Source organism: Zootoca vivipara, chromosome 8, assembly GCF_965207765.1.
Source record: "Zootoca vivipara chromosome 8, rZooViv2.hap1.1, whole genome shotgun sequence".
Taxonomy (NCBI): Eukaryota; Metazoa; Chordata; class Lepidosauria; order Squamata; family Lacertidae; genus Zootoca; species Zootoca vivipara.
In genome coordinates, this window is record NC_142591.1 from 2,518,534 (window position 1) to 2,531,542 (window position 13,009).

Genomic DNA, 13,009 nt, shown 5'->3' on the forward strand with positions numbered 1-13,009 from the left:
CTCCCTCCCCAATGTATTTCTAATTGTGTGAAGGCTTGAATGCCTGAATAAGGGTAATGATAATATTTCAGGTCATAAAATGTAACTTGCTCACATGAAATTGAGATCTTAAAAGGGGTTATGAACAGCAAGAGTACTCGGTGACTGTGATCCAAAGAGCCATGTGCAACATTCCATGTATGCACTGAAACTTGTCCTGCTCTCCCTTCTCCTTGCATCCCCTTGAAAAGGTGCTTCCAGGGACTAGGGGAGTCATTTTCCAGAGATTAAAAGAGGCAATGGAGCATGGGGAGCAGGGGGATCACAGCTGGAGTGAAAGAAATTGACGGGGGGGGGGGAAGCAGGCATGTGCAGGGGTATTTCTTTGGATCAAGGCCCATTCCTTCAGAGTTTACACTGCCTTCTTTGTACAAAGGACATTTTCTTGAGTCCTTGTTCAAAATCGGTCCATCTTCAAACATTTGAGGCTGACATACCAAAGCTTATGACTTTTTGGTTCCTAATGCTAATGAATATCAAAATGAGAGAGGGTGAGGGATCAGGTATTTGAACGAAGTCCTGTGAAAGTCCTCTGTCAAGAGCTGAGCATTCAACTGTTCAGTATGAGATGAGGGAGTAAGGCTGCATCCACACTATTCCTTTAAAGCACTCCCCCCCCCTCCAAAGAATTCTGGGCACTATAGTCTGTTAAGGGTTGTTGGGAATTGTAACTCTGTGAAGGGTAAACTACAGCACCCAGAATTCTTTGAGGGAAAGAATGTGTCTTAAAGGTATAGCGTGTGTAGAACATACTGAAATCTGATATCTTTATATTTTTATCCCTCAAATTTATGTCCAAGTATTGAAACTTGGATGTAAAGGTTTAAAAATAAAGCAGCTTTGCACCCTTATTTTATAGGGAATTTCTCCAAAATGGCTATCAATGTGACTACAGCTCTGGCTACAGCAAGCTGAATTCCTCAGATAACCTCATCATAACCCAGTCTATACCATTATTTTAAGCAAGTAAGTATCAATAATGAAAACTATGTAGAAAAAGCTATTTATTCTTTTTTAGGCTTTACTACTGAGCCATTTTGAAATAAAGTATCCTAAATAAGAAGCTTGTCCTATGCACACTAAAAGGAATGTGATCCAGAAGCTCATTGGATAAAAGTAAGGTTGGGCCCTAGAATTAACTGTTCAAAAAGAAATTGCAAGAAGAATCTTCTTTCCTGGAGATTTTCAAGAAAGTTCACAACATAGCTCTTGCTGATAGAAATAAGTTGAGACAACCAACTGACTCTCTTCTAGTTCTATGATTCTACATAGAAAGCGCGATTCTGTCGGTTTTAAATGACAAACAGATGCAACTATATGCAATATATATAATATTAATAATTAGTAATTAATCATCATAATATACCGTGTTTCTCATATTATAAGTCATGTCTTATATTAATTTTTTCCTGAAAAAAAACACAGCATGCCTTATTTTCAAGGGATGTCTTATTTTTTAATTAAGTACCGGTACCGGTATCTGTACAGTCCACAGACCTGCTCCCACCGGGTCTTCGCGCGCGGCAGGCAGAGGCTGCAGCCAGGTCCTGGGGCTGCGCGCGCGGCAGGCAGAGGCTGCAGCCGGGTCCCGGGTGTCCGCGCGCAAAGGCTGCAGCCGGGTCCTGGGGCTGCGCGCTGAGGCTACAGCCAGGTCCCGGGTGTCCGCGCGCGGTGCGCAAAAGCTACAGCCGGGTTCTGGGGCTGCACGCGCTGTGCGCTGAGGCTGCAGCCAGGTCTCGGGGGTTAACGCGGCAGCAGCAACCCTTCTTTGCCACAGACCTTCTTCCACCACCCGGTACGGCTTATTTTCGAGGTATGCCTTATATTTTTCCACCTCAGGAAAATCCTGCCATGCCTTATTTTGTAGGGATGCCTTAAAATGAGAAACACGGTATCCTTCTGTGTGAGCCCTGGGAATCTCTATTGGTTGTATTTATTTCTAACTACCGTATGTAAGTTAGAAATGGTTGCCAATTGTTACACATATGTGTACATTTTTGTTTACATACACCCAAGGGAAAGAGTAAATAAAATTAAAAACCAATCAGCAACATTTACATATATAAAATCAATCTACTTCTTGACTAAATGATTATGGTTTACCTTGCCGTTTTCAGGCTGAGGATAAATAGGGTAGTAGAGACAAGATTTGTTGGCTAGTCGAAGCATCTCCTTCATAAAATGTTTTGCATAGTGATGAAAGACTGGATTCAGTGCAAAGTGGTAAACGTGACCATGCTCTTCCTGCTGGTGATGACTGAAATAAATGAAGTCTTCAATGTTGTAGTGTGAACGAATATATTCTATATCCTGGAAAACATATCAATTCAACATACTGATTAAGGAAAGAGCTGTGCTTCTGTTTTGGAACAGCTATAATGCAAATACTTGCATTCGTTTTTCTTTCAAGAAAGAGGGATCACTACCACTGAGGAAGTAACTATACATTAGGAAACTCTCCTGCACAAGTTCCATGTCAGTGGGATGTGTGCAGGATAATTTCCCAGTTGACAGTACTGTAAAATGAGACCATATAGGTAGCTTTTAAAAATGAAACAGTAGTTTTTAAAAACAGTTTTGCATTTATTTACACACTATATTTAAAATATCTGGCTGTTTTGTGTCCTAAAACCAAGACCATATGGACAACTATTAAAAATTAAACATATTGGTAGAGGTGGGGGTTTTTTTATTTAAAAAACAAAACAGTATTGCTTTTATTTACAACTATATTTAAAAAGACCAGTTATTGTTCCGGTTCCGCCTGCAGGAATGGCTGACCCTTGTTCCATCTCTCCGACCTTCATGAGGAATTTGGCGGTTGCTAGGGGGAGTAAATGGCAACCCCCTCACCTCTCCGGGTGTTACGGAGAGGGGCCGCTGGCCCGCGATGCCCCCAAACCCACCCCAACTGTTCAAGGGGTGGGGGTGGGGCTTGGGCCGAGAGCACTCATGGGGAGTCGGAACTCCAGGACGCTAACCAGCATGGTGGGATCTCCATGATTAAAGAAGATAATTAGGTTTAAATTCATGGACATGCTTCAGAAGGAGGGGCAGAAGCTCTGTTTACTGCCAAGGAATTTTCGCTGCTGAGGGTGAGAAGTCGAGGCTGTATTTTATCTGGAAGAAAGATTGATGGGGATGGAACGAGAAGGGAAGCGAGCTTTTTTATTTTTTTCATATACTCTACGAGTTACTTCATACCTTCCCAGACGCGATGTCCTTGTTTGTTTGGAACAAACGAGAAATAAAGGATACCTGTGTGAGTAATGAACTTTATAAACTATGGATATTGAGTATATTTTTTGAAGTTGTAAAACTGCTGAAGAGAGAAGCCTCCCTCTAACTGGATAGTCGGAGTGCCTGGAAAGCGTCCGGTGGATTTATGAGGTGTGACGCACTTTGAATTTGAACAGTGATCTGAAGCTAAGTTCAGCTATAGGGCAAGGAGAGCCACAAATTTATCAAGAGTGTATGCATAATGTGACGGCTGTGTCTTTTGCCTGGAAAAGCTGTAAATTTTACAAAGATCGTTAGTCTTAAAAAGTTTTGAGAGAAAGTGAAAGTGATCTGAGCTTTCTAAGATGGCGCTGCTCCGTGTTGAAAGACCGACGCAACAGGGGACACTCCAGACAAAGAAGATTTATGGGGAGGCCGGACTGATTAAAACTCACACAGGAGAAATAATATATGTGAAATCTTGTTTGATACTTATCTCAGCAGCTGTGGAAAAATTGGATGAAAGAAGAAAACATCTTAGTGACTGTAGGGGAAAGATCGGGATTATTATGGACTTGGAGTGATGATTTGGACTTTAGAAAAAGACGGCAGTGGACAGTTGCGAGGAATCCCCAATTTTTGAAGCATGGGAACTCCGAAAATTTCATATGATTTGGCATAACATTCGGTTTAATTGATATGTATTTGTATAATTCGAAATAATGGATGTGATATAATTGTGTTTTAATTGGAAAATTAATAAAAATAGATTATTAAAAATAAATAAAAAGGCCAGTTATTGGCTTACTAGAAACTGTGGATTGATCCTCATTACCAAATTACAGGAAACTCCTAACTGCTGGAAGCAATTAATATACCTTTAAAGATATTGCATTCCATATCATCCAGAGTTAAAGTCATATGGTTTACTCCTATATTAAAATGAGAAAATTAAGGAATTGCTGGCAAGGTCACTCAGTTTCTTAAATGGATCCTGCCTTCCTTTATAAAACTTCCTTATCTTTGTAAAATAGCAAAGGGGAGTAAATAATAATTCATTTCAAAACTATTTCTTCTGTTTAAAGACAGAATAAATCACCTTGAATCTCTGTTTTTCAAGAAAAAAGGGACAAAAACATACAAATTGCATTTATGGTAAATATTCAGAATTTAGTGCCTCATTTTGTTTTAAAGAAGAACAAGACTGTGGATGAGAAAAACTATATTGCTGGGATATACATTTTCTCCTCCAGCAATCTTGTTTTTCTTTTCTCCTTTGACTAAGGATTGTTCAAACATTATTCACACATTAGCTGTGGAAAGAAGTGAATGTTCAAAATGTTTATTTGAACAAAAATATTCCTGACTTTGAGAACATTTAACATTAATTTAGTGTTCTAAATCCTTCCATCAAAAAGGAACAAATCTGCAAATAAGAATATATACCGTTTCATTTCTAATAACTGATATTCCAACGACTTGATGCAAAACTTCTGCTACAAATGCTTGAATTGGTGTACCATCCTGAAAAACAAAGCAAAAGATTTGGTGTATATTCTTCTACTCTGATACTTTAATTAATGTTCTTTATTTAAACACCCATCTCATCTCAGCTCCCCTCCCACACATTACACTCTCTCTGACATGGATTATAATAATATAAAAGACCCAAAGGACATTTTACTTTTTGCACCTGAAAGGCGTCTTCTGCACACTGGTTTAGTATAGCAGCAAATTTGAAGACTGCCAGCTTAGCATATACAAATGAGCAGATTCCTATTTGAACACTCACACAAAACAGAAGCAATATAAAGCAGTGTTAACAACTTACTGGATCTCTTCGTGCCAATATGTAGCTATTTAGGTCATCCAATATACTTTTGTTCAATTTCAAGGTTTGGATTAGTAATTCAACACCAGCGACATCACTGGTTCTTGCTGGTCTTACAATAAAGGACCTGTTAGAGAAATAAACCCAAATACTATATATGCAGCAAACAATGGCATCTACAAATTGTCTCAGATTCCATGCATAAATACCCAAATGTGACTATCACCAGGAAAATTTTGGTTTTGATACTGCATTATCACACTGCAGTGACATCAAGTCACTTAAAACCCTTTAATGCTGGTTTGAGTTGTTCCTCTACCAAAGAAAAAGCTGAAGTTGGATTCAATATTCTTACACCTCACAGTGTACATACTGTATAAACAAACTTACATCAATTTGAGATCAGTAACTGGCATGGCTTCTCTCAAAGAATTATGGGAGCTGAAATTTAGTATATGATTGTATAAGCATCTCTTCACTTGCTCTGAAAAGTACTGGGTATTTGTGAACATACCAAGCATTATGAACCAGTTCTGGACCAACGCTTTCCATTTTAAATGTAACTGTTAAGAGTCTATCATGAAACATAACCACCACCTGATTCAAAAATGTCTATATTAGATATAAAGTGTTCAGAGATGAAGCCTCTAATTCAAAAATCCTTCTGGTCCTGTCTGCCTTAAAGGAGGCAGTCCCCACAAGAGCGGGGGATCATTGGCGAATGAAAAACAAGGATGACAGAGGGTAAATCATCTTTGCAAATTCCCCCCAGAGATGAGCAGAATGGGCTTCACTCGCAGTTTGTCTCAGTACCTGGCTCTTGCTCTGGCATGGAATGCGGGAGGCAGGGAGGTGCTGAGTGCAAATGTACTTTGCCTGTTGATAACCCTCCAACGCCACCATTAAGAAGCAGAGGTTCTCCTTATAATTGTATCGTTAATGGAAAAGGGTTGCAACAACATATTGTCGAATATACCAGCTACATGGATCAAAGGTTTGAATTAAGATTTTCTACATACAGTGTGAGTGTTAGTTGGGGAGAGGGAAGCCCACGGTTTGTTTATTCTGCAGACACAGATAAATATGTGACCTGGCATATACCACGACGCACCTTTCTCACCAAAGTTGTACACAATTATCAATTATATTGTTTAATATGTCTTTTAATATATCAGTGGCCACATGATGATTTTAGTTTATAAATTTTATTATTTAATGTTTTAATTGGTATATTTAAGTGTTTCCATAGCTTTGTGCTGATTAGGTTATGTTTTGATAATGTAAATGTTCTAAGTTTCGTACCAAATGTGTATATATTTTACTGAATGACATTGTATACATTGCAGCAGCCTGTGGCTATAAGCAATAAACTTGATACCGATACCGATACTTCTACCTCCTCAGTATATATTCTCAAAATACAGGGAGTTTCTGTACATGCAATTAGTAATAAGCAGCTGAAAATGGATAGAACAATACCTGAAAAATTGGTATCTGCATAAAAAACTGACCCATTATTGAGAATCAAAGACTAAGAGAAAAGATACATTTAGCCTCTTTATATTTATTTTGCCCTCAGTAAGAAATCAACTTATTATAGAAGCCCAATTCATTTGACAGTCCAGAAGTAAGGCTGCTTATTATCATTTGCTGTCAAAATTGAAGAGAAGTATCCATTAAGCATTTCAGCCTACACCCTGTTATGTATTATTTTTCCTTTCTTGTTAAGTAGCAGGCCTAGAGGTGCATTTGCCATCATCTAAATTCTGTGTGAGGACTTTTCCTTCTCACAATCAGTCTTTCATTTGGCTATTCCCTTTATCTCTCTGACTTTGCAGTTTCACATGTCCTCTCTCTGTCTCTCTAGGCTTGCTTCTGTGGGCTTTGCTTTTCATCCATTTTCAGCAACTCACTTTTTATTCATATGTCTTTTAAAACCTCACTGTACAAAAACATCATATTGATCTTTGTTTTACTTCCTCATCAGGAAGGGATCATTAAGGGCATGACACTGGCTTTTATGTTACTCAGAATTTTTCCATTACTGGTTAATTTTCATCTCACATTCACATCTTATCCAGAAACTAAACTATTTACTTGGGTGTCTTTATATAAGAACTAGGTGGTCTAGTTCTTTATATTCAATCCAACTCTTGCCTATAATGCTTTCACTTTTGTCTTTTCATTTAAATACATATCTTGCTTAAAGTACCCAACTCTTTTGCCACAGAATAACTATTAAAATCCTTTAAGACACCCCTTTAAATTATACAGACCCTAGCAATAAAACTTTTTATAGATAACTTGTTTCCCACAAACAAAGCAATTGATTAGCAAAGACTATAAAAAAAATAAACTGATGGAGTAAAATTAAAATGGTGTCACAACAGCTCAGATACAAGCAATACCACAAAAACTTCTGTAGTAGCAAAATGTGCCACTAACTTGAGTAATCCTGAACGGTGAAACACATAGAGCTCTTGATCCAGTGTACAGCTGCTAAAGGGTATAACCCGGACAAAATTCTGGATCAGATAAAATTCAGGCACCATATGTGGAACTGAGATAATGCAGAAGTCTTTGTCCTGAAAGAAATAATATACTACACTAGGCCACAAAAACTGTAAAAAATGTAAGCTGTTTAAGGAAATACACATAGGGAAAAGACAATATTATATGCAACATATAGAATGGGATCAAAAGAAGCATGGTTGCAACTCCTCCTTTTGCTCAGGCTCTTGAAGGTTAGAGGACCCTCCAGAATGGCATGGGATGTGCTGCAGGAAACTGCAGTGGGGAGGGGTAGCAGGAGGAATCCTGTTGCACAAGCAGTTCTCTGGATCCAAGGCATAATGTATGAAAGAAGAACTCAATGTGATTTATATATTCACCTCATTTTCAAAATAAATCACACAATATAGTCCTTAGTAATTAACAGACATTTTATGAAATTGTAAAAAAACTGTCCATTTGGAAAAGGCTGAATTTGAAAATAAATATTTCAGTCCACAGTAAATAGAGATACTCTCTACATATAAGAGCACAGTGAATATTTTTCATTTTCACTTTCCACAATTATGACCTGTTCTTGAACACAGAATCTGTAGCTGAATATGTAACTAGCCAAAGAGGTTTTCAGCTGTTAGTCTTTCTGTATTTTATCTAACTATTTGGGCACTAAGCCATTCAGGCATATTGTATTGCCACTAATCTTGTGTCTGGAATTGTGGAAGCAGGAAGCATCCAAGGTACATTCTTTATTTCAGTTAATACAATGTTGAATCTGGTTTTGTTTTTAAAATTTGACAATATGAGTTCCATTCATTTTATTAGGAAATGAGAAAAGATGCTTTTAAAAAGTGGTGGAGGACCTGTGGCTCTCTAGATGAGTGGGGTGGGAACCTCTGGCCTGTGAGGCTGATTGGCAATGACTCTGGAGTCTGGCCAATCTGTGCTGAAAGCAGAGCTTGGAGACAGTATCAATGAACCCCCTTGCTTGGATTCTCCCTTGCAGCATGGCCTGGGGAAACTGGAAAAACTTGGGGGAAAGGAAAAAATTGTTACCTGGTGTCTTGGTGATGTAGGTGAGCAGCCCCATCCATGTTTCAGTGGTCTGCCAGCGATAGGGGAAATAAGGATCTGGCCTGCCGGGCTGAAAAGATTCCCCATCCCTGCTCTAGATATTGCTGGACTACAATTCTCATCATCCCTGACCATTGGCCATGCTGGCTGGGGCTGATGAGAGTTGGGAGTCTAAAGGTTTCCAACAGCCCCGTGAGAGCCTGAGGCTTATAGAGGAAATCTGACAGGAATCTAAAGCACCTGCATGATCTTGGAAAGCTCCTCAGGTCCTGCTGTTGTGTCTTTAAGCACCAAAATCCAACCGGACCTCAAGTGAGCAAGTCTCACCTCCCCAGGGGAACTGACTGGCCATTGGCAGGTCTCTGGAGACAGGAGTGTGGAAAATTACTTATTTGAATAAGAGGCCATTGAGGGTGTGCTATCCAGCTGAAAGGGACCTGAAGGAGGTTTGGACAGTTCTCCTTCAAGGATGGAGCCAGAACCACCTAATCCTTGTACTGTGCTTTAAAATATGGAAGGCCAAGTAGCTGAAGGGAGCCAGAAAACTTCGAAACTATTCACCCTCGAACTATTAAATTGTTACCCTGCTCCACTTGTCTATTTTCCATTTTTATTCTGTGTGAGAGCTGTGATATTGTAAATGAAAATTGATTGCATTTATGGATTTGTGTTGGTTGCATTGGGTCTTTAAAGAAAAGTGGAACATATATTTAAAAATAAATATAGCAGCCCCCCCCACAGAAGCTGGGAATTCTTGCATGCACAAAAATGCCTCTATATCAGACTGCACATTCAGGTATGTACAGGCATACTTTAGGTAATATTCTCTAGTCCCCTAGGAGATAGCAGTCATATAAGAAATTTTAGGAAATGGAAATGGGTGTTAGTGTTTAAGGGCTGGAGACCAGAAAAAAATCACCTTGAAGTTTAGTAGCTGGATGCCTAGAAGCTAAGCTGGGTAGGAAGAGGAGGAGGAAATATGATTCTAACCCCTTTCGCTCTTTGAAACCCAATACCCTACGATCAATATCATTTATTCTCTGCTGATTTGCACTGCAATCCCTCTGACATGTGCACTAGCAAATCCTTGCAATAGTATTTAAAATCATCCTGCCATTTCTCTGCTCCCCTAAAAGGAAATTGGCTCAATATAAGCAAATGCAATGTCTGGTAAACTGCTTTCATTCATTAATTGCAAAGCAAGTGCTTTAAAAATGTACATACTTACTGGGAAAAGGTTGAAAACAAAATTCATGAAATCTAATGACCTGCAAATAAAACCAAATAATTTTACAAAAATCTTGAAATTTCCACTATGCAGTATTTATTTTATAATACTCCCACCTACTCTAGAAAGCATTCTCCAACCTCAAAGAGGTTTTTTGAGTGCAGCTTTAACTACACAAAACAATACATCAAGATGATGATAAGCCTTATTTAAGTTGGAGTGAAGTTGTGCTGCTGGCCATGATCCCAATTCTGAAAACATAAGAGCATTGCTAGATCAGACCAAAGGCCCACCTAGCCCAGCATTCTGGTCACACAGTGACCAAAAAGACCACCTTTCATTGGTTCATGCCTCTATGAGCATTTGCAGGAAGCTTCCGTGGCAAAGAAACTAAGGCTGCATCTTTAAATTGCTCGCTCCCTGCAGCGAGCCACTAAAGGAACCCTTATGCTCCTGCCACTCGCATGTGAGCAGGGGGGAGCACCGGGGCTGGCTCAGTTGGGGAGGAGGAACCTTCCCAATCCCCAGCTGAGCTGCGCAAATAAGCTGCATTGTCCCGCTCCCACGGTTGAGAATTGGAGAAATTTCACCCGATGCCTTGTGGGCAGAGGCCAATGCAGGTCCCCCCCCCAAAAAAATCATGGTATATTGCCAAACTGCAATGTTTGGCTGGCAATACACCGTGATGTTGAAAAGCTGATGTTGCTCAGCCCTAGAGTAGTGGCTCTTGATAGCTTTATCTTTCCTGATTTTGTCTATTTCCAAAGATTTTGACTCTTTGGAAATAGTCCAAGTTGATGGCCATAATGGCATCTTGTGGGAGCAAAATCTATAGTTCAGCTACATGCTGTGAAGAAGGATTTCCTTTTGTCTGTCGCAAATCTCCCACTCTTCAGCTTCATTGGATGACTCTGGGAAGAACTACTCCCCATACATTTTATCTACACCATGCATAATTTTATGCACCTCTATCATGTCCCTCTTACCCACAATTTTTCTAAGCTAAAAAGTCCCAGACATTGTAAAAGTTCCTCATAGGCATTATGATATCGAAGCTTTATTTTCAATGCCTTTTCTAATGATTCTGAAAAGAGAATTTTCAAATTTCATACCTGTCATATACTGGATTGATATTTTCATTGAACTACTACTCCAAAATCCCTTTCCTGATCAATCACTGTATTAAGGTTACCTGAAAAGGAACCCCGATGTGAGCAGCTGCTCACTTGTAGGGGTTCCATTTCAGGTGTCTATGTTCGATGTGTGAACACTGGAACATTGGCTAGCCCAGGATGATATTGGGAGTCTTGTCTAGCAGCATGGCCCCATTCTTGCTTCAGCCTATGAGTGGCCTACATGCAAGCAAGCCATCAGATATGCCCTGGGACATAACAAGAGCATGGGGTGATCAGGGAATACAAAGTCCTCTGTCATAATAATAAAAAATAAGATCAACTGCTGCACCTAACTCTGAGTAAAATATAGGTACATCATTTGAAATAGCAGACTTGTGTGCCTACTGACAAGTGCTTGGAAGTAGTGATGGGCTGGATGTAGGCAATTAAACTGAAGCTGAATCTTGATAAGTCAGAAGTGTTATGTGTTTTGTCAGCTAGAGCCCCTTTTTGACAGTGCCAACTTGGCCACTGTACATCCGTACTTTGGATCCCAAATGCCTTGCGAGTCGAATGTTTTGGCTCCCAAACACTGCAAACCCGGAAGTGAGTGTTCTGGTTTGAGAATGTTCTTTGGAACCCGAAAGTCCAATGTGGCTTACATGGCTTGGAAGCCTCACCTTGGTTCCTAAACCTTTTGGAAGTCAAACCGACTTCCAGAACAGATTCCGTTCGACTTCTGAGGTACCGTTCGACTTCTGAGGTATGCACTCTATGTGGGGTTGTCCTTGAAGATGACCTGGAAACTTCAACTGGTTCACAAAATGCAGCTGCCAGATTACTGGTTGGGGTTCCATTTAAAACACCATGGTTTTTTAAATAAATAAGTTAGTAAACACTAAAGAAATCAAAAATATAAAATATACTCTTATTTTCCCCCCTTTAAAATCAAATATCTAGATTATTTACGGTACTTGCCTCGTTTCATGTTTCTCATCAATACAAAAGAGCTGTATACAAAAAGCATTCACTTCTCCTTTATATATAGGACGGAAAGACTCTGTCTCCACAGTTAGAATGGACGGTGTCTTGGAGGTTTTCAAATCCTTGCTTCTGCTTATTTCTAAACTGCTGGTTTCTGGCCGTTCTAATGAAACTCTAGCAAGTACTCCCTCTCTCTACAGTGAAGCAATGAAAGCAATGAAAGAACAATGATATTTCTAAACTCACATTTATAATGGTAACTTTAACATTATAAATAAAATAAAATTGTTTACAGGTGACCCCCCCCCCCAATGCAACTCTAAAAGTAGAGTTTTATACACCAGTACAATACTGGTTTCGTTTAAACACTTACTGCCATGATAAATGCAAAAGAATTGATGTGAACAACCCATTATTCAGAGTTTCAGTGTAACCTTTCTCTGATTGCTACTTGAGGCTAGGATGAGGATGAGGAATGGTAAGCGTGGAGTAAGTCAGTCCTCTCTATGATGGCCATTTTACTTTACATTTTACGGGGGTGGTGACAAAATGACAAAAATTAGATTTTTTTAAAAAATATACTGTATTAAAAAATGGGCTCACAAAACTTTTTAGTTCAGTCAACAAACGTAAAGAAACACGGCTGGCACTGGGCGCCACACTGCAGGGGCCGGCACTCACCGCGGGGCCTGCAGCATGCCCAAGCCACGCGTCTCTCCTGGGAGTGACGTGGTGGCTTGGGCGCATGCAGGCTCTGTGCTGCCTGAAACGGCAGCGTGGGGCTTGCGCCTGCCCACCACCTCTCCCTCAGCCGCCCTACAGCTGAGGGGGAGGTGGTGGAGAGGCTCCACACAGTGCCCCCCCGCCCCCATAGGCAGCTCGCCTCACCCCTGGCTGCAGGACACGTGCGCCACACCGGGCACCCGAGCAGCTAGCTACGCCGCTGCCTCCTCCTCACATGCCACATGATAGGATGGTTCCACTAGTCAATCACAGGTGTTCCACCAATGA

The 13,009-nt window shown here is 40.1% G+C and overlaps 1 protein-coding gene across 5 annotated transcripts in view; it reads right to left on the bottom strand.

The window, feature by feature from the left end:
* Window positions 1–13,009, bottom strand: part of CFAP61 (cilia and flagella associated protein 61) — a 107,635-nt gene that overhangs the window by 67,439 nt on the left and 27,187 nt on the right. For 4 of the 5 annotated variants that reach the window (XM_088675917.1, XM_035101986.3, XM_088675915.1 and 1 more), the window contains 6 exons: window positions 11,993–12,192; window positions 9,900–9,939; window positions 7,535–7,674; window positions 5,090–5,216; window positions 4,705–4,782; window positions 2,143–2,349 (listed from right to left, as the gene is read on the bottom strand). In XM_088675917.1, coding sequence (XP_088532043.1) covers window positions 2,143–2,349; window positions 4,705–4,782; window positions 5,090–5,216; window positions 7,535–7,674; window positions 9,900–9,939; window positions 11,993–12,192 — 792 coding nt within the window. The remainder of the gene's footprint in view (window positions 1–2,142; window positions 2,350–4,704; window positions 4,783–5,089; window positions 5,217–7,534; window positions 7,675–9,899; window positions 9,940–11,992; window positions 12,193–13,009) is intronic. The other variant, XM_088675918.1, reaches the window with a different exon arrangement.